Source organism: Scophthalmus maximus, chromosome 7, assembly GCF_022379125.1.
Source record: "Scophthalmus maximus strain ysfricsl-2021 chromosome 7, ASM2237912v1, whole genome shotgun sequence".
Lineage (NCBI taxonomy): Eukaryota > Metazoa > Chordata > Actinopteri > Pleuronectiformes > Scophthalmidae > Scophthalmus > Scophthalmus maximus.
This window is the reverse complement of record NC_061521.1, coordinates 11,496,259-11,518,117: the sequence shown is the minus strand read 5'-3', so window position 1 is coordinate 11,518,117 and position 21,859 is coordinate 11,496,259. Positions and strand designations below refer to the sequence as shown.

General features: G+C 43.2%; 2 protein-coding genes across 2 annotated transcripts; both read right to left on the bottom strand.

Moving 5' to 3' along the window:
• Positions 1–305: 305 nt before the first annotated feature.
• On the bottom strand, positions 306–3,133 carry bcap29 (B cell receptor associated protein 29). The gene is made up of 8 exons (XM_035642356.2): positions 3,038–3,133; positions 2,427–2,558; positions 2,119–2,219; positions 1,868–2,015; positions 1,536–1,671; positions 1,257–1,353; positions 998–1,098; positions 306–906 (listed from the first exon to the last, which is right to left on the bottom strand). Exons 2-8 carry the CDS (start codon positions 2,516–2,518, stop codon positions 880–882), a joined length of 702 nt encoding a protein of 233 aa, XP_035498249.2. The 5' UTR covers positions 2,519–2,558; positions 3,038–3,133; the 3' UTR covers positions 306–879.
• A 6,421-nt stretch (positions 3,134–9,554) lies between these two features.
• Positions 9,555–15,609, bottom strand: LOC118315897 (G-protein coupled receptor 22-like). Its single transcript, XM_035643565.2, has 3 exons — positions 15,202–15,609; positions 13,060–14,187; positions 9,555–11,698 (listed from the first exon to the last, which is right to left on the bottom strand). The coding sequence occupies exon 3, from the start codon at positions 11,692–11,694 to the stop codon at positions 10,378–10,380; it is 1,317 nt and encodes a 438-aa protein (XP_035499458.2). The 5' UTR covers positions 11,695–11,698; positions 13,060–14,187; positions 15,202–15,609; the 3' UTR covers positions 9,555–10,377.
• Between the last annotated feature and the right edge of the window lie 6,250 nt (positions 15,610–21,859).

The window sequence follows — 21,859 nt, the reverse complement described above, 5'->3', positions numbered from 1 at the left end:
TCTGCTGATGAGAAATTGGTCATATGAAGAAGTGAACAGCTCCAGAATGTAATATTGTGTCAGTAGGGCGTCAGCCTTGTCAGTGACCTTTTAATTTACCTCAGCGGGACAGTGAGTAACAGCCTTTGTCAGACTATATACCAACAATAGCAAAACAATTAAAAATCTGTTTGTTTGTATTACACATAATCATGTCTGAAGAAAGCTCGAACCACTCCAGGAAGCTTAGAATGTCATATGGTGCCATTCAGAAAAGAGTTTTAAAACATCTGAAAAGAAAAGATGTTGATCCTCACGGATCTTTGTAAAGAACAAAAACAGCTTTGGTTTTTTATTTTGTTTATGGTAAAGGTTTATGATAAAAACAAATGTGGGATACATGTCTCACCCATTTCATTAGTGTAGCATTATCATGACATGATGCAACATGTATCGTGTGCTAGTAGGAGGACACTACTGCAGTTGTTTGAGGATGTATATTATTATCAAATATTAGTATTAGCTATAAGAATTAGCCTCTAAGGTAAAATAAGGGCAATATCCCCTTAATTGGTAGACGGAATAGTGATTAGAGAAACCAGCCAAATGACACAATGTACATTCATAATTCAGAGTTTGGTAAGAAGAACTGTCAGCATTTGTGAACGTTAAATCCCAGTGTTTATCCTACACACTGTGACCTGCCGTTTTCTTAATCCCGTTAATTCAAACACGTGCCTCGGTTCAGACACAAAGGAAAAATCTAAGTAGTAAACGATAATGCACACGCGGCCTCTGGTGCTCTGTGTAAAGCAGACTGCTGCAGAGTAATGAGAAGAAAAAGCCTCCACGACAGAGGAGAAACAACACCTGAAGACAACTGTGGCTTTATTCCCGTGGTTACTGATCCTTTTTGTCTTCAGCACTCTGGAGAATTAAAAAAAGAACACTGACGTTTTTTGCAGAATCAATATACAGTGTTATATTTTGTATGTCAGTATTTTGTGATCGGTCTTACCTGGAGTTGATTGTGTTCCCTCAATAGCCTGTCGTACTCCTGTGCCAGACCTTTCGCCTGCCTCTTCATGGCGTCCACCTCGGCGCGAGACTTGTGCACCGCTACAGGCAAAAACAGTCCTGTGTCTAAAAACTGCTCTGGAAGCGAGAGGCCTGCAGTGGTCCATGTTTACCATGAATCATTTTTGCACTAACATGTCTTTGCTTGTGAAATGTATGACCGCGGAGCGTCCTGTCTGCAGGCGGTCATTATCACTCACCCGCCTCTGCGGCCCTCAGCTGACCTGCCAGCTTCTCAACCTCCAGCTTCAGCTGTTGGTTTTTTGATGACATGGCTTTTTCATCATCCAGGAGAGCCTGAGTAGACAAGATTTTGGTCCCCTCTAATTACCAGGCTTAAACTGTGTGTTTTGACAGCAGAAAACAGGGTAAATACTAAATAGAAGCCATAGAAATGAGACTGAAACAGCATATTAAATACATAGACACAGACCCACAAACACTTAAGAACTAGTATATTAATGGACTCTACTCCTCACTTGTTTGAGCATTAGGTTGTCTTCCTGGTGCTGCTTGGCTGCTTTGACTGCACTGTCCATCTGTGCCTGAAGGCCTGCACTGTTCTCCAGTGTGACCGCAACCTGGTTTAGCAAGATGACAACCCGACGCATGATACTGTGACGAGTTCACCGGCCAGGAAGGGAGAGGGAGCGGAAGAAAATGAAAACAGGACAAAACAAGATGGGAGCTCAGGGAGTAAACTGCAAAAGGGTGAAAAAGCAAATGGACTTTTTGTGTGTGGAACGTAGTGTTGGTCGTTCCTGTGCTTTCTGTCCTTCTGTGAATGAGTGTGGAAAGAAACAACACTAACAGCCAGAGGAAGAGAGAGAAGCCAGATATGTAGAGGTTCCTCTGGGCCCTGAACAGCTTCATGTGGACGTGGTCGTACACATTGGGGTTCACCTTGGCATCTTGCATGGGCTCAGGCCCGGAGTACTTCTGCACCTCACGGAAAGCATCTGAGGGCGAGCGGGAGAGAGAAGTATTGGCTGTTGCTGCTTGGCATGGATGCACAAAATATCTGCAGCTTGTCTCTCACTAGACTGACAGTGGGTTGCTTACCAAGGAAGAGAACAATGAGAACCATGATCATAGTAAAGAAGCATTTGTTCCAATACGGTGATAACCAGTTCCATATTCTCCAGCTGAAAACCAATCGCCATCTACAAAGTAGGTCAAAAGGACACTGAGTGCAGTTGTCATGACAAACAGTAGACCTGCCCAGGAAGTATGTGGATGCTCTCTGCTGGCAATTTGTGTGAACTGCGTCTTACAGCCAAACTTGCACAGGAAATTTTTTGATTCGGAAAATGCTGAGTCGCTGGGTGGACTTGGCTCATGTTTGGGGTTTGTGTATTAAACTGTATTACCTCCGTGCCGATATGAAGGGTATACACAAGATGAGGTTGACTGCTATCTCTCCATATAGGAAGAAAGCCACGGCCGTCCACTGGAGAGTCATTGTGACTGTGATTTTATGAGGAGATTCACCAGCTTTATGTCTAAATACAAAGAAGAGAAATATTCAAGAGCTTTACACTTGGACACATATCCTCCAATTATCAAACATACAGTACTAGGTTTTCTATTAAGTAATAATAATTACATTTAATTATAAAACCAACTAGACAAACAGGAGTGAAAGTCAATGAAACGATATCTTCTTAAACTATATACTGTATATACCACTGCCCCAAATACTGCTCCTTTATATTGTGAATTAACTTGCTGAGCACACACACGCATACACACACACACACGCACACACACACACACACACACACACAAATATTGCTGTAGATCGGTTTCATACAACAGGAGATCTGAAGTAACCATCCACCACACTTTGCTATTTTTAGTCGTTTGCCTCTAATCCCATTCTAACCCTTTAGCCCAAATATCATCAGCTTTTGTTCTCATTTTGCGTTAAAGCAGGAGGCAGTCAATCTGTTCCGAGCAATGAATAGCGTCGTTGGCTTACCAGGCCGAGTTGAGAGATCAGGAGAATGGGAAAGTTCAGACATGCGCACATGACAGCTGACACACGACAGCTGCTGGGGACCATCACAGGACCTACAGCCCTAAATAAAACTCTTCTGGTGGGTTCCCCTCATTGGTCAGCCCCTGTGGATTTGTTTTAACACCACAACATTCAAACTAACCCAGTGCTTTATTTTCAGTCAATAACTGCAAGATTTGTCTCATTGCATTTGGATAATTTTTTGTGTGAGTGCGTTTGTTGGTGCCTTCTAACATTTCATGTCACGGCACAAAAACTAGTCATGTGAGGAGGAACACTCACGAGAATAAACCAAGCAGACCTGATTCTGCCAATACCTCTTTGGATATGCTGACTGCTCTCACTGGGCTTTTCCTGCATGAAACAAACCAAACAGATGTCCACAAGGTGGCAATGTCATCTAAAGATGTGATCTACAGCAGCTTCTGTACAAGGCAGGAAGTAGATGTGAATTTTGTATATTGTTACAAATATTCCTTATGGTCAGAGGTGATACACAGACAAACAACAATATGAATAAAGCGCTCAGTTTACATTGTCACAAAGAATGCCAGAAGTCATTACAAAATGACTTGGAAACATTGCTCTGTTGTGTCTTTGTGTGTCTTTTAAAAAAAAAAACGACCTCTAACAGATGTTGGCACAAGCCCACGAACACATGCATTGCATCAACAGCAGAGAGTAAGGGATTTCTTCAGCGTAGATCTCCGCACGCGCATGAATACCAAGGTTTTTGGATCCAATTCAGCTCCCTGGACTTATTCTGTGTTGTTTTGCCCCCTTCCCTGTATTCTGATTATAAAGTGCATTCACACGGGCCTCGTCTGTGAAAGGGCCTGATAGCTGCTATCCTCTCTGACTGCATGTCCCATGAGTGCCGAGGAGCAAAATGTTTACAGCTGCACCCTGTGATAGCTTTTTGAGAGTGGCCAAATGACTGTGGCAGAACTGAATGTGCTTTGATTGCTCCTCTCTCCTCACCATCTCAGAGGTCACAACTCAGGAGACTGGGTAGTCATTAGAGTAAAACGCCTGCAATAAGCAGATGGTCAGGCTGCAGTGATAGTTTGCTTGGTGGAAAGTTGTAACCTGAGAGCTCCATCCATTTCATTTATTGTCTCTGTGTGTGTGTGTGTGTGTGTGTGTGTGTGTGTGTGTGTCTGTGTGTGTGTGTGATGTGCGTGGGCCTGTGTATGCCATTGCTTTTTTTAAGAGCCGTAGAAATAGTTTCTGACTCGATTCTTCCAGGTTATCCGCTGACATTCACAATACTTTGTTGCTGCATTGGGGAACAGAATGTTGACCTAAACAGTATTTTACTTAATTTCTCCAAAAGTGACCCTAAAACTGGCAGTGAATAGATTCAAACCGCTGGATGTTTTAACGGATTTCTATGTGTATTCTTTAGCTTCGCAACACAACAGAATTTTAATGTTATGCACACAGGCAGGTAACTTTGATTCTTTTTTTAGAAAGACAGCTTGGGCCCATGCCCTTGTACTGATTAGTCACCTGTACAAGGGCATGGGCCCAAGCTTCTAAGTCCATCTAAGACCAACATTGTCTATAAATTGGACCCTTACTCACAGCCGCCCTGGACACATTCTATTGTGACATGACGACACTTGGACTCGATTGAAGATGTGAGAGACTATTTTCTTTGTAGTGAACACATATGTTCACCGTGTAGTATCGGACTCAGGCTGGCTTGCTGTGTTGGTGAGCTCTGTTGTTGTGGTCCCATTCATATCTTTCCATTCGGAGGGAAGAGTGGCAGCATAATCCCCAGACATTGGTCATCACCATCACAGTGAGAGGGGCTGGAAGGCAGGAAATCTCCCTCTGCTGTCTCCCCTCTCACACACAGGGGGGGAGACTCTGTCACTGCCTGATAATACAATTGGCCACATGCACATATTGTAGGAGCATCGCTGCACATGCAGGAGTACACGCACACACACACACGCACACGCACACACACGCACACGCACATGCACGCTTACTGGCAGGTGAACACACACACACACACACACACACACACACAGAGACTGGGCATGCAGCCATGTGGACACAATACTTCTGACTTCTTTTTGTCCTTCGCAGTTTTGGTTCAGTGCGATAAGAATATGCGAGTCGGCCCCATTGTATGAGCCACGTTACCCAAATGATGATAAGATTTCTCAGTGTACAATTCACTGTACACTCTCTGTGCATCTGTTTGATGGATTTTTTTTTTTTCCAGGAGGAATACGCAAAAAGTACTGAGCCAATTTGCACCAAAGTGGAGTAATAAAGCAAAGGGTAGAGTTTCGCAGGTTGGCCTAAAATTCTGACAGTACTCGTTCTACAGTACATTATAAGTAGCAAAGATACCATGGATGTTTTAGGTACTGCGGCTGTGATTTTCTTCCTGGTCAGCAGAAGGCAGCATCATGACCCTACAAACTAATCTACTGAAAAGCAAAAAGAGAAGAAAAAACAACAACACATGGAATGGTGGCAGCAAGTGTGGGTGCAACAACAGGTAGGCCTCCACATGTGGAGGAAAAAAGACTGGTTTATTGAGGTATTTTTGCATTTGACTTGGATTGACTGGCCTCACTCCTTTAAACACGAGCTCAAGTGACTTTGTTCACAAAAAGGTTAGAACCCACAAATATCTTTGTATGATTTTGTTTAATTAATTTTATTCATATCACCACATTATTCTATATTTTGTCATATAAAGTTGCTTATCCCTGTTAACCCCCCAAGGAATCATTTGTTATCCGAAGTGGAGTGAGTAATAAAGGAGGGCACTTGATGTGTCATGAACCGCCTGCTCACTGTTGATAACAGACGACGGTGATCCGCACAGCATTGCAGACTAGTCTCTCATTTTCTTCAATACCACAAAATGGTGCCAGCAAGGTCATAGCAGGTAGAGGTCACGCTCCATTATATCTGTCTGCCTTTGATTCCTGCTCTCCGTCTCCGCCACACTGGGGTAGAGATTATAGGTTTTATATCAGAGTCATATATCTTCCGACTCTATAAAGTGTCCCTCCATCTCTCCAAATGTGGCTTTGGTGCGAGTAACATTGAGAAAATGACCACGAGCAACAATTTGTCAAGCTGCGCAAGCTGGTGTGCTCAATTAACTTTCTTCTCCTCTACGGCAGCAGAATTACAGTTGAGTGTTCGCCGACTTAATGCAATAGAGGCTCCATACGGACAGAATAATGTGATTTCCCGGGCTCTTATTCTGTGTCTGCGGCCGGATAGAGAGGGGATCTGAAGAGATGGCATCTGAATTGGGGGATGGCTGCCTCATTGAGCGTGAGAGGGAAGGACATAATGTATGTGATGGAGACCGCAGCAAATAGCAGCCTTGATGTGGTGTATTGAGGAGAAGGAAAAGGAAACGCCAAGTGATTCTAATAAGCATCACTGAACCTCTGCTATTGACCACCATAGTGTGTTGACCTATTTCTTTTTTTTCTCCGCAGGCCACCTCAGGTTAGAGGTGTAGTTGTGGCCTTGTTAAAGTGTCCAATATGCTAACCAGTACCTCTGCCCTTGGGATTGGTATCCATGGCAGGCTTTTGAAAATGATAACATGGATTTACACGATCCCACAAGATCGCACAAGTACATATTTCTCTATGATGTAGAATTTAAAGAAAAGCAGGCACCTCACAGTATTGCTGACTGACTTTGAGGAAAACTGCATTTGACTAATGGAGATTTGAATGATACAGAATTATTTTTTGGAGATATATAATACACAAAGAAAAAAAAGAAAGAAAAGAGATGAGGCTGACACTGTAAAGTGTACATCTTTTTTTGTAAATTACCAGGCACATGCTAAACAGCATATTATGTAAGTCACATTGATTTTAAGCTTCACTAATCTATATTTAGTTTAATCTACTTTTTACATTGAAGCACTTAGTCATGGTGTAGAAAAGCAGGGGCATGTCTAGGCTCTGTTGCTTTTTCTTTGCCTTAGGTGGTTAAAAATGGCTTAATGCAGGTTTCAAATGTAATTATATTTCCTCATTATAATAAGGTTAAGCCAAGATTAGAGTCACAGGTCACTGTCTAATGTTCGTCAAAAACATTTCACAATTTGCCCGAAAGCCTTGCGTGACGTTTAAATTCAAATTAGTTGTAGCCTGTTCTCATGGTGTGTGAATTTCTGCCCACATTGAAAAGTTTTCTGAGCATTTACATGCTCTGTTGTTGCTCTTTTGACTGGCTTATCTCTGAGTCGGTTGGTACCGTTACAGGCGGTAAAATGGTTTGGAGTGTGATCTAACTGTACCAGACCCAGAATAAACATTAAGCAACAAGCCTTGACAGAAAAGGTGGAGGCTTTTTAAATGGGAGGAGTATTGTAGTCACCATTTTCTTAAAGAGATCTAGACACCTTTTCTTTTTGACAGCATTGCTGTCATTGGTCTACACGGTGACAATGAAATACAAAATAGTCAAATGAACATTGTTACAAAAAAAAATCATTTTATGACAGTGTACATAATAGACGTGAAGCTTACTACTCCTGCCCAGTACTCGCTCAACTTCTGTGTTGGCTGAAAATGCCCCCCACCCCCTGAGATGTGTCCGTTACCCTTACAAGAATGTCAGACTGAATAATGAAATGTCCAAAAACAATTGTCAGTTCAGCCAGAACATCATTGTTATGTTGGTTGTGCTTGAAAGTACTACTTGGTCAGTGAGGCTGCGCCCAAGGATGGAAAACAAATTGTGACCTCAAACTCTAGTTGGTATGAATAGTATTGGCCTTTAAGAGGTAATTTTAGAAGGTAATCAATACAAATGATTTTTTTCTTTTTCAGTAGCTGAAGCTGATGAAGTTTTGGTATAGTACCTGACATGATGCATTCACCAGTCGACATCATTATTAGTGGTAAAATAAATATGTCTATTCATTTCTATATACGCCACCTTTGAAGATTGCTTTCTAAAATGTGGTCTCATATACATTGGTGTTTTAAATGCATCCTCTGGCTCCTGTTTTCATCTCATGGGTCATTTTCCCTCCACTGTCGGTTAATCTGTTGCTGGCTATGATCCCATCTCCACTCTCAATCACAGACATGCCCTCGAGGCATCGTGACATGCACACTGCCTGTTTATAGCAGGGTCATAAAGAACCTTGCCTGCATCAATATTCCCATATCAGCACTCTCTGTTGTGCTACAAACCACACACTGACAGCCAGAGAAGCGCAAATCGAGGTTGTGTAATTGCTCTGGTAGTCGACAGCCCTGTGCTCACAGGATTTAAAGAGCTCTTCAATTTTCTACTGTAACTGAGACAGCCAGGGTGTAATAAGCTCGTCACTGACATATAGGGTGGAGTACAGCGTCGGCATGCATTTGAGTGTGTTTGCACCTCTATGCAAGGGATGTGACTTCGCATCTGAAAATGCAAAGACAGAATGTAATCCGTGACCTGGGGATTGTAATGAAGTGAGCTTTCAGCTGAGCATGACTTTATATGCTAATGGTTATTGTAATTCTGCTTCCAGATTCAATATTAAAGTGTAGAGAAAATGTCACAAGCTTATAGTTAATGTTTTTCTTGTAGACTCTTACTGCTGAAATTCTTCTGCTGTCCTACGAATAAATTATTGCTGCTTATTTGGGCAAACTCGTAGAAAAGTTGAGCCAAACATACAAAGCTGGCTGCATTAATATTCAACCAGCAGCACTCACTTGGGAAATACAATTTCATTGTCTTATTCCTTGATAAGCAAAAGGAGGCACGCACTATTGGTAGACATACACACAGGCAGGGGAGAAGAAATGCATTATCTGTTAATGCGTATTGTAAACAGAATATTTTACTAAGCTTTAAGATTTTTGCAGTGGGCTTTTATTGCAGTTATGGATTTGTTTATATTGAGAATCAGGCTAGCGTTATTAAAAACACACAATTTTGGAAGTCTCTTTGGTTTGAGTAGATAATTTCTTAGTTTCAATTTTAAAACAATATTTTTCCTTATTTGGGTGAGACTCTGTCCCACCATAAAGTCATGTTCATTTTATCATACCAACATTAGACAACTGTAGATTTTCCATTTGGCTCAAAGAGGTGGCCGTTAAAATAAAACAGACTAGGTTTTGATTCACATCTGGTTTTTGTCAAACCAGATGATGAGCACCATGGTGTTCTGTTGTGTTTCAGGAATGCAAATGTTCTGAAACTCTGAAAAAAAGCTGAATGATTGTGAGATCTGTCCCCATAGTTTTTTTGTCTATAGGAACATAACATAAACTACTTCACAACTTCCTTTCTATTGCTATCCCTCCACATCGGACCAGTCTGTCTTTGTCCCCATACAGTCTCATTTCAGTTTGGGGGCCTTCCCCCCCGAGGACTCCCTGGCAATAAGGTGAGTGGTCACTGAGGACTGCAGGGTCTGGAGCAAGTGGCATGGTGGTGATGAATGATAGTAATCTCACAGCTGTTACACAATCACAAACACTTTACTTGGGGGAGAATAGGAAGCCTTTGGCTGCCTTGGGTGAGTGGACACAAAATTTATTATAAATATACATATACATAACAATTCCTACTTCTCTGTCTCTCTATTTATATACCTTGTTTACCCTATGCTTTACATGTATTATGTATGTACACAATGTACTCTATGCAGTGTTTCCCAGAGAATTAGATTCTCTCTGGTGTGATGGCTGTTGGGGTAGAGTCAGGTGGGGGTGTTATGCTGATGTCTGCCTGCCTGCTTAGAACTGCATGCCCGGCATTGGAATGCGCACATCAAAAGCAGGAATTACAGATACTATGCAGAGTTCTACATGTCTGCTAGGGACAGTACAGACTGACATGGTGGGATTTCTCCTGGTGCCGCAGATGGTCTGTGGTGAGTTTGTGTGGGACAAGAGAGAGACAGACAGACAGCGGCGCAAAGGTGCACAGATCTAATGAAGCAACTGCATTAAAACACTATGCTAGAGATCTTTTATGTTATTATGAGGAGTGTAAATGTTTTTGTGGTGGGATAAATTAGGCATTAATTACCTAGCATGTGTAATCAATGGGAAACACTGACTATGTGCTGCTACTGTTACAAAAAGCCATGCAATATCTACAGTACAGTATATGGTACATCTATGAAAGCTTCTCAATAAATAGTAATAAATTATCCACCTCTTTTTGTACATTCTATTACACATATTATTTACATTACTGCTTTGGATTAATATTTTCCCTTTTTTCATCATAACCTGATGTCAGTTTAGCTGCTTTAATCGACTTTATAATGAGTTCATTTACTCCACATTCTCAGAAGACAGACATTTCTGTCGAGCGTCTTTGTCCTCAAATGTCACCTTTTTGTTCCTCTTTGGGTCGATCCAGGAGTTGTGGATGATGGCATTATTAGGTGTAGGATCTGCCTCAATGATGGACACCACTCTCTTCTTCATCTTGCTTTTCAAAACTTTCTGGAACTTCTGCCTAGTGAAGGCGTAGAGTAGAGGGTGAAAGATAGTGGTCCCATAAGCCATGACCAGGAAGCCCAGTCTCATCTTGACCATTAGGTCACTGGGGCCCACACTCAGGATAACTGTGTTGAGTACCGTGATGGGTGTCCAGCACAGAAGGAAAGTAGACACTATCAGGAGGGACATCCTGAAAACTCTTTTTTGGCGCTCTCGTCTTTCTCTGTGGCGTTTAACAGCCCTGCGCAAGGCAATGATTACAGAGACAGAGGTACGCATGCCCAGTGTGGGGTTGCGGCTGCCACTGCTCTGTGATCCCTCCGTGGCCTCTTGCTGCGTTGTCATGGCCGTCATCGATGGTTGCTTTTTCCTGCGAGCCTTCTTCTTCTGTGAAGTGTGGAAACGTGTACCAATACGTATGTTGAGTGCTTGTAGGATCTTCGAGTAGGTGATGAGCATGACAACAGCAGTAAAGAAGAAAATAGGAATCTGAGCAAGCAAATGGTAATACAAGCCAAGTTCTGTATAGTACTGGTTAGTGTGGACCACATTCTCCACCATGGTCTGGTTCAGCTCAGCAGTGCCCTGGGCGAAGAAGCCCACCTCAATAAAGGGTACGAGGAAACTAATGAAGGATAGCACCCAAATGACAGCCAGCAGGGCCAGGGCACGACCCATGGTCAGCACCCGGTTAGCTGGTTTGACTGAGATGTCATAGCGATCGAGGGTGATGGCAAGCACATTAGCAGCAGTGGCAACACTAGCGAAGGAGACACAGGCTTCATGGAAGCAGCAGACAAGGGCCGTGTCTCCCTCCAGGGAGAGCAGCACCACCACGATGGTGAGGGGGATGCAGCACACACAAACCAGCACGTCCAACACATGGAGGTTCATCGTGACAATGTTGCTGACGGAACTAATGAGGTTGGACTTCATACAGTAGAGGGCAAGCACAGTGAGGTTAGAGCTCAGGCCCAGGAGGATTTCCAGCATGAGGAAGCCAGTCAGGGAGACCTGGAAACTAACAGGATAGGGATACGGACTGGGGGTCGCCGGACTCATGGTACGGCTGATAGGTTCAGTGTTGTCAGTGACTGTGACGTTGCTCATGGTGGCTTCTTGTTCCAGGTAGGAAAGGATATGCATTATCCTGTCAGGGAGAAGAGAGAAAATGGAATTTATGAAGAGGAAAACGAAAAGGTCTCTGTGCATCTCTAGAAAGTTGTAATTAACACATATCTGAAAAATCTTGTCAGATGCAATGCTGCCAATAGTCAAACGATAAGGAAGCCTTTTGAGTTCAAATGAGAAATGCTGAGAGCGAACACTTTAATAGTGCTGGAACTTTTTTCCCTGCCATACCCTGCAGATTAGATTATCTCACTGTGTGCATAGCACAAGTAATGAGTAATTACCTCACCCCAATCAGCCTCTACTTTTCTTAACACCATCCTTGATCAGACAGTTGCATACAAAACAGAGGCATATCAGTCACAAAGCCCAAATGGAGCGTTCACACGTACACATTTGGGGCTTCAACGGAAACGCTGCTCATTCACTTTGAATGAGATGACATCATGCATTACTAGACTGCATTGGGGTTCAGTTGCTTAGCTTTGCATGCGCTGCATGTGGTAGAAGCTGAGAAAACCAACATTTTCAAGTGGCAAAGAAAGCAACAGCCTGCTAGTCAATCAAATGTAAATGCAAATTGCCTGATATCAAACATCAAAATGAGCCTGGAGAGAGGAGGAAGAAGCAGTTGGAGATCCTGGTACGAGTTGATCTGGATGTGAAGTTTATTAATCATGTTCTTCCCTGTAGCACTGCATGGTCAGCTAACATGGCACGTTAGTACGAAAGCCACTTGGTATGTATTTGGCTTTGTAGCAGTTTAGCATTGACCTATTGTACTTTTCAATCTCAATTCCATAACACCTGGCATGTTTTTGATGTGTTTGAATTTACCCTTTATGTTATGAATATCTCGATCATGAAACAACGAGAATGAAAGCAGTGATGAAGAAAGCAGACATTTCTCCCATTAAGATGGGCCTAATATATCATTTGGCAAGTAGGTAATAAAATACTTGACATAGTCCTTGGTGACTTAACTGATTTTCTCTCAACATTATAGTCATTTAGCCAAATGAGGACAACCGAAGGTGGTTCACAACTGACAAGAATATTCTGCCAGAAAATCATGTTTACGTCATCATCAGCAGGCTTCCAGCTCTCCTAGAAGAACTTTGAAGTGCAAGATGTTTGTTCAGACAGAGCTTAAATAATTGATGGACTAACGAGCGCACCAAAAATACTGTTGGTTTTTTGGGACTGTGATTAATGTTGGGTTCAGGGAGAATAATCTAATACACATTCACTCTACAGCAAATTAATATAACTGATTAGAATGTGCAATATGACAATTATCCACCCCTCCATAGAGACCATTGCATTGTAGATGACATGAATAAAAATAAATATATATATATATATATTTGTAATATTTACCCTTCCCTCCAGCACTATCTGAATACCAGGACTGTGTAATCAGGCCATAGAGTCCATTTTAGATCCAAAGATACAAGCATCGCATCCAAACATAGCCAGTGAAAGCGTGTTCCTGCCTCAGCAGGGCCCTCCAGTGAAGCTTTTCCTTTCACTTCTTGGTTCTCCCAGAGAGGCTGACAGCCAGAAAACACCTGTCTGTGCTGACTGTCTATGGGCTGCCAGTTTTCTGGAAAGAAAAAGCTAAGGAATCGGCCACCTGCACCCAGCGGATGTAGGCTAATGTCCGCTACAGGCTTTTTTCTAAGATCTCTGGTCCGTTTGCTTTGCTGATGGTGGGAGAGCTGATGGATGAGCAGGAATAAGATGTCGGAGCCACCTCCTGTTTATAATCTCATGATATTCCCAGACAGGAGAAACATAGCCAATGAAGAAAACAAAGAATCACAGACTCTTTCCCCTGCACAGGGGTGGAATGTGCTGCTCATAGTTTGATCCAAGTCGTTGCTTTTTGCTTTTTTGTCCCCAGTGAGAAGGCAGTAGTTAGATTTGTAAATATAAAAAAACTGTTACATCCATTAGCTTGTAGTCCAAGGGTTTGTCAGTCTGCCATGTAGGTTCCCCAGTGTACGGCGTAGTAACGTCCAGAATCTGTCCAGGAGAGGTCAGTGCGTCCCGGCAGCCTCCAGGCCCATGTGTCCCCTGGGATGGCTAATGGAACAGGCCTTCACTCTCCACCTTCCTCATCAGTCTCTGTACGCCTGGCTCCAGCCACCATTGACTTGAAAATCGAGCGCAGGTCTCCAGTTGGCCACTTGACATGCTGAACCTTCAATCACTGGAGATGGCTAGAGTGGACCAGATTATTTACCCAGCATATGTATCCAGTCACTATGACATGTGATCATTGTGACAGTTGTGATCACTAGTATTTATGTGGGTTTAGGATGGATTCAGCAATTTTGGAAAAGGTCATCCTCATAAGGTAGTGGCAGTCAGTTCATCAGACAGGGAGCCTGCCGCTGCAAGGTTCGTAAAAAGGCCCCAGACAATAACTGGACGTTGTGAAGTAGGAACTTCACATACCATCATCTGTCTCTCCGTCAGAACACATCGTCCCTTCAGAGTGACCTGAAGAGAGAGAAAGAATAGGTTAATGGATGGAAGGGAGACGGAGAGTAGGAGGAGTGGGAGAGCAAAGTGTGGAGGATGTGTAAATGAAAAGAAACACATCCTCAGCAGAGAGGCGACAAGGAAACTCCTATTAGCATAGCAACAAGCCCTCTGATGTCTTATCTTGTTTCTGTGCGTTGTGCGATGCACTTTACATCTCTGCTGTTGCATTAACACAACAGCAGCACTAATACAGGGCTTGTACAAAAGCAACTGGTATTTTACATCTTAGCCTCCCGTTGTCAGAGGGAATATTAACTACAGCAGTGTAGTAAAAGGGTAAAATTATTACGGGAAATGCTCAGTGTATATTATTATAAACCATTTGTAAAGCCACGGTGGTGCTGAAAGGACAGACTTGCTTACAGCCTTAGCGCAGTGTGATTACTCTGGGAACTTGTCATGAAGACAAGGATGCCTTCTCGTGTGTATGTATGTGATCAATGTATCTCTTTAGAGGAACATGTCGGTCACTGGTCAAGGTTGTTCCAGTGAGGGATGCCATACTTCACGAAGCCACAATGTCTGCGTAAATGAGGAACGAGTAACAAGCACGAGCAAGGATTGTGCACGTTACGAAGATGCACTGTTTGAAAGTGCACAGTCGCATATCAAGTGTCTTGTATCATAAGAGCCTGACAGTATGATGTTAGCAGCATGTGAATATACAGACATCTGAATGCATAAACAAATTAACAAAGGCCTTTTAAAACGTGCCGTCTACAGTGGCAGAGACTTACAAGTTTAAGACTGATCACATTTGAATCAGTTGTTGGTAGACTACCACGTTTCCAAATGAAAGTCATTCAACAGTACATTTTAGCTACATTTTATTGTTATTTTCTGATCTTGCGCATTTGTTTTGTTGTGACATGTTTGGCTTTTCTTCACTGTCACGTACGCTCTCCCCAGCTGAGTGCTGTAAACCAGACCAATAAGTAGAGTGACCCATCAAAACACAGCAATGCTCACCATGCAGAGTAAACACAGATGCTCCGGGACTGGTCCATACACCACGCTGCCCCCTTTCCTTTCCACCCCTGCAACAGTCTAGGTCGACAGATGCAAATTTCTGGGATATCTTCTGCTCCTTTCAACAGTAGTCCAAGAATTAGAATTGGATATTCACCAGCGCACAGGGGTCACTCTACTGACAGATGTTCTTTCCTTCCTGAGTCCCGGGCAGAGAAAAACAAGTCCGCAGACATTACTTCTGACAGGGATGTTGGTGGGATTCTTCTTTTTCTTCCTTTGTCCCTGTTTTTCGCTTATAAATACTCCTCAATTGTCTGTTATGCTCCTTCCCTGCCTAAGTGTCTGGATAGGAGCGCAAACCATTTCACTCCTGGTATCTCTCTATCTCCTGCTCTGCTCTCTTCTCTCTCCCTACTCCCTCGTTCCCTCTCCCTCTCTCTCTCTCTTACTGCGGAGGTTTGCAGTGCTCCCCCATTCCTGATTGGTCTTCTGTAATAGGCTTAACCCTTTCCTCTCCAGCGAGGGGAGGTATTTCCTTTTGTTCCGACTCTATGCTCTCTTCCCTTCCAGTGACTGTGACATCCCTTTTGGGGCTGTAGTGTTTTTTCGGGGGGGAAAAAAGCTTCTACTACGCTTTTGTCACAGGGACTTTTGATGCCACCGCTCTAAACACAACCTGCTGCAGAGCTGGATAGGCAGACTGTTGAAAGGAAAAACTGCTGGGATGATGTATTAATTAGCCCTGTCACGATATAATGATCAAGTAATGGGTTTGTGCACTGTACGGAGAATGATGTGGATGGAGAGCCAGCAGGGAGAAGCAATATTTTCATATTGATTTGTGCACTTGGGTCTTAATATGCATGTGCAAGTGAGCATGAGAGGCGGGGAGACTGACAGAGTGGAGATAAATTCTTGCAGCTTGCGTGTGGGAGAGACAGATTAGGCAGGAAAGAATGAAAGTCAGAAAAGAAGAAATAGAGGATAGCGGCTCTGATTGATAGTTTCCATTAAGTTGCCCTGTCAGATAAGTTAGTAGTTGAACACCCTCCATTCCTTTGTCAAGGCCCATTTGTCAGGTGCAATTATTGCCAGAGGGCATCATGGTATCTGACAGCCTTCAGTAAAGAAGATGGGGTCATCTGTTGCTCTGGCATGGCTACATGTACCTGGTGAACTGTGTAGTCCACAGAAAATAGACGTGTTGTTATTCTGATAGTGACGGACAAATGTTTCACTTTGTTTTGAGGCATTTAAAGTGGACTTGCTGCTCTTTGGAATAGAGACTGAGAAAGGATTCACAGCTGTTACTTTGGTAGTGAGGGAAACAATTTGTAGAGAATGAGTTGAGCCAAGTTACAATGTGATAAAGTAATATTATAATTGAATATATCAACATTTAAAATGTGAATTTTTCCTCCTTTCTTTTAGCCCTCTGTTTGAAATAGTAAAAAAATAAAATCTATATGTGGAGATCAATGTTTGTATTGGGTTGCGACAAATGATTCAGTGTACTGTATGGGAGTCATTCTTTGTGTGTTAACCGATTCATCTGGAAAATATTCAGCAGCCTAACTGTTAAAAAAATTGTCATTGTTGCCCCACGTCGCTGACTGTTGACAGTTAAACATTACATACGATGTTGCCTCCTGATAATGTATGTTGGAAGCAACATGATGAGCTTCCCTGTCACATCTGACCGAGTTTCTTGATGGAATCTCTTCTCCAATAATGTGCCAGTGGCAAATTTGAGGTCAAGGGGAAAACCTCAGTTACAATCTCGTTTTATCAAGGACACTAGGTACCCTTGATCTTATCTGAGATACGCGTGTCCCTTCCACTTGACACACTGAGATACAATTGAGGCCAACAATTACTGGAGGATTAAGAAGAGCAAATACTTGCACGTTTTTAAGCCTGTCATCAACTCTGAAGTCTCACGGCATTTTCACATGATCTGGAGCTTGGCACGCCTGTGTGTTTGTGTGCATGTGTGTGTGTGTGTGTGTGTGTGTGTGTGTGCAGAGGAAAGTTTGACAGATGTGGGGAAAGAAGAAGAGCTGTAATTATCCAGAGTTGTTTGTGTGAAGTTGTTCTGTTGCATGTGCATCTCTTTTGTACATACTGTATGTATATCTACCTATCAGGGAGGTTGGATGTTTGTGCACCTGTGGGATTGTAAGTTTGTGCGTCGTGATGCGCGCCACAAGTATCTGCCTCCTACATGTGATCCATCTGGCTGTCAGACTATAATTACACAGCACATCATTGCAAAACAGCTTCTCCGTCACTGCCTGTATGTTTCATAGGAGCAGTCTGAAGTGGAGAGTGAACAGTGGGACGACCACTGTTATTAACCTTGTCACAGCTCTTAAGGAATACTCTCATTTTGAAAAGTAGTACATTTGCTGCTGCAAAAAACACTGCTTCCCAAAACTTTAGAGTTCAATAGAAGAATGGGCGTGAATATTTCATCCTCATTAATATTTCAACCAGTTTTTCTCTCTGTCCCAAGACTCCACTGTCTGATATTCACTACAGTTTTTCTCCTCTCTCACTCTGAGTGCGTGTGCATGTCCATGGATATGATGTATGGGTGTGTTGATACTCAAGCTTGTGCATTTCTTGCCCTGTACCACGCTGAATGTCTTCACACCTTACTTTCCACAGTTTGTGTGTGTGATGTGTCTGCGAAGAGCCTGAGATCATCAATTAAAAAAGATGCATGTGTCGTCAGTGGTCATCTCATTTCAAGGCCATGCTTTGCATGCCGCAAGTGTGCAGGCAAACGTGTGGGGATGGAAGATGCAGAGGACAGCACACAGACTTTTATCTCTTCCTTGCACTTGCGCTTGTATTTGGTGCCACTGATTTGCTCCAGATTTGCCGCACAGCAGAGCAAGCCCGACACAAATGGAGCAGCTGGTTTCAAATGTTGCAGTGGACTGTTGTCACCTGATCTATTTAAATTGCCCCTTTTCGCGAACACAGAGGAGGTTGTGGTTCGACCATGAACCTGGATAGTAACGCTGAAGTGGACAAAGACAAACGATGGCTGCTGAGCTGCTCCTGTTTTTGTCTCCCATGTTTGTGAAAGAAATTTATTTTTCTTCCTATGTTGATCTATTTCATCCACTTCTTAAATTATCCATAGAGAACGTAAAAGGCCATTGGATGTGAAGGAGACTGAGTAGAAACAGGAGAGATAAGGGAGGAGCACATCCCAAGGTCCTCTGGTTTTTGCCTGGGGTTTGACCTCGGGGTAGTCTGCTTTGGCCTTAGTTCCAGTCTCCCTTTGGATTCATGTTTGTTTGTTGAGAGATGAAAGTGCCTGGATCAAAAAAGTATATGGAGTGGGGAAAAAAGACCATCCTGCCCCGCCTCCTACCTTAAAGGGGCCAGCGGTGTTATCTCCCCTGATCACGTGATGACTCCTTTAAGATCTCAGCATCTCGGCAGATCTCAGCAATGATAAAAACTGTCAATAGAATATTCAGTATATTATAGTTTACAGTTCCATGAAAACATGCAATTTCAAATCATAAATCAACTTCCAGAACAAAAAGTAAAGATCATAATATTAATATAACTTCATCTTAACCTCATTGCTCTGATTGCTATCAGTGCTCTTGAATATTGTCTCCATAGCAACCGCTACTGAAACGCACAGTAAACTAGTTGGGGTAGTTGTCAGCTACAGTGGTCAATGGCAAAGCAACTTTGCACCCAATTTTTTTTTAATCTGATATCTCTGGTGGATCCTCTTCAAAAATGTGAAAGTGTGTTCCCAATATAGCTGGGCATAGCAACTGCAGGGGACTGCATGGTTTTCCCACTTACTGTGCACCAATGGTGTGGCGAGGCACTTGAGCTGTTATCCTTTGAGGATCGTGGGGGGGCTGGAGCCAATCATAGCTGACAATGGGCAGGAGGCAGGGTAGTCTATCACAGGGCTGACATATGGAGACAAACAACCAGTCACACTCACATTCACACCTACAGGCTATTTAGAGTCTCCAATTAGCCTATGCTGAAAGAGAGAGTACCTGGAGGAAACCCACACAGGCGCAGGGAGAACATGAAAACTCCACACAGAGAGGCCCGAGCCAGCCGAAAGATTCAAACCCAGAATCTTCTAATCATTACCGACCAATGTGTCACTGCGCCGCCCCGCTACAACCATTAAGCCCATGAACAAAATTTTTTTTTTATCTAACATTATCACAAACGTAGTGATGGGCTTGTTTTGTTCTTTTGTCACAGCTCTCATCCAACATCCCCAGCACTGACACTGGGACAGTTATATGTGACCAAATGAGAGGCTTACAAGCAGTGTGTTGCTGAAGTCTGATTTATGTCCTCGTCTCACTCCCCCCACCGGCCCTTGCACCTCACCCCTGTCAAAGCTTTCGATTATTCACCACTAGTGAAGTCACTGAGTCACTGAGCTGCGAAGCCACAAAAAATTGCATCTGTGACGGCCTTAATACTGTTAATGAATTGCTACTTTTTGTTGGGCTTGTGTTGTGGTGCAGAATGGAGCGCGCCCATAAAGTGCACTTTACATGTGCAATTTCCTGCGTTATTCTTTGTTGCTGTCATTTGGAGGGGTTGGGTTGATATCGTTATACTAGGATGTCATTCGATTATTTCACTCTTATTCTCTCTCTCCAGATGTGTCTCTCTCTCACACTCAGTCACTTGTCCTGCTTCGGTTGGACATGAGCTCTCTACTCTGACAGTGATTTACAGCCATGGTGGTATTGCAGGTCAGTAAGGTTAGAACCATAAAACCAAACTAGGTGAAGTCAGCTGTTTAACCCGGACTATGGGGTCAGAGATTGTCCATACCGTTTCTTCAGTCGCCAACACCCCCTACACATGCTCAGCTGGGACACACTCTTGGCTGTTTCCTGCTGTAATGTGACCTCCTGACTGTTCTCTGTCACGGAGATGAACAGCATCTTTTCCATCAGCCCCTACAAAGTCAGCCACTTCCTGTCACGGTGCAACATCTGTTTATGTTAGCCATGTCAAAGAGCGTCAGCCAAGGCGTGGGAACGCAGGGGAGTGCACGCGGGACCCCACACTCACCCGAGTGCAGTGGAAGGCTGAATCCTGGGGGAAGCACGTAGAGGACAACCACACACACTCTGCTGACAAACACAGAGATGCACATGCTCGTCCCAACAGACACCCAGGCATCAGAGCACTCATTGTTCTGTCATCTTATTTCATCTGGTCATGCCGCTACTCCTGGGAGTTGTGGAGTTACTGGAAATGGCACAACAACTAGTTTAAGTGGAAATAGACAGAACTTTTTGGCCTAAAATTGTCATTATGATGATAGAACTGATTGCAGAGTTTTAGCTGGAACATTACGACTCGATTTACGGCACAAAGGAACTGCGTCACCCGTTATGTAACCAAAACAAGGAAGAGAACAGCGCTCGCCCAGTATCTAACACCATTGATGGAAATGGCAGACGGTGGAACAGCCGAATTGAGAAATACAACCTAACAAGAGAAAAAGACTCCTCTTGACTGAGGAACAAAAAAAGTTGAAGAAGTAAAGTGATAAAAAAGAGATAAAACAAGAGTGAACCTAAGATGGGCATCCACTCCGTGGAGAGAGCTCCAGGACTCAAAAACGACATGCAGTTTGTCTTCTTTCTACTAGATCAGTAAGTAACACCACCAGCCTACTTATAAATACTACCTGACATTTAACTCAAGGTTAATTGTTCCAATTGGGATTGTAACAGTTTGTTTTCTGGTTGGACAGTAGCCAGGCCGCTGGCTTTGGGTTAGGCATGATGCCAACGCTGCTGGTAATAACTATTGGTCTCTGTTAGCTCCAAAGTGGTGATGACAACTTCCTCAGGAGCTCTGAGGAAAAGTGCCTGCATCCTTACCGGAGTCTGGCTACTGCAGCGTCTTAACGACAGTGACCAGACAATAATACCCCCTGGCACAACTGGGGGCATGAAAGTTGGGTGTTGCCTCTTTAAAGTAGCAAGTTTGTTTTTTCATTGACTAACTTTAGGATAACTGGATCATCGGATTTTTGAATTGCCCATGTCTTGTCCGTGTCATGCATACTCCATGCAAAATACATGTCCACCCTTTAGGCTGTTCATTTTAGTGTGTTTGTTTTTGTCGTAGTGCGTTTGTGTTATTAAGAGCTGAGACTGCCATGCTGGCTGTGCTCTAATCCAGTCAGCCCCCATTGGCTTTGCTGACTGACTGTCTACTAATATAATGCCTTATCCCTGGGTTCAGTAGTCCCCAGGGACCCAACAGAGAGGGAATTCCCATTTTGAAAGAAACAACCTTCCAATAATACAAGGACCATTAGGCTCTAAAGGCCACAGCAAAACAGACAAACAGACACACAAATGACGTCTTAAAGGGGTATAATGACATTTGCTACCATTTACGCTATTTTCACAGAGTAGTGTGCCATTATTGAGTTGTGCCCATTACCCATTTAGCCATGTTCTGATAATCCACAACTAGAAAAGGTGCAACTAGAGCTACATTTGAAGTAAACTTTGCTCCGTCTGGCAGTCTAGCAGAAACACTTTTTACTGTCATGTGGCATTGACTTAAAGTTCCCATGAAGCTGACATAACATGCTTGTGTGCAGTTTGTT

Bases quoted from the DNA above. Each gene is read 5' to 3' on its own strand.
- LOC118315897 (XM_035643565.2), bottom strand. From the start codon at position 11,694: ATGCATATCCTTTCCTACCTGGAACAAGAAGCCACCATGAGCAACGTC.
- bcap29 (XM_035642356.2), bottom strand. From the start codon at position 2,518: ATGACTCTCCAGTGGACGGCCGTGGCTTTCTTCCTATATGGAGAGATA. The intron at 1,672-1,867 runs GTTAGTGTTGTT...AACTCGTCACAG, and splicing joins TTCTCTCTCTTCCTCTGGCT to TATCATGCGTCGGGTTGTCA. The intron at 1,099-1,256 runs GTGAGTGATAAT...TTTTGCCTGTAG, and splicing joins GCTGAGGGCCGCAGAGGCGG to CGGTGCACAAGTCTCGCGCC.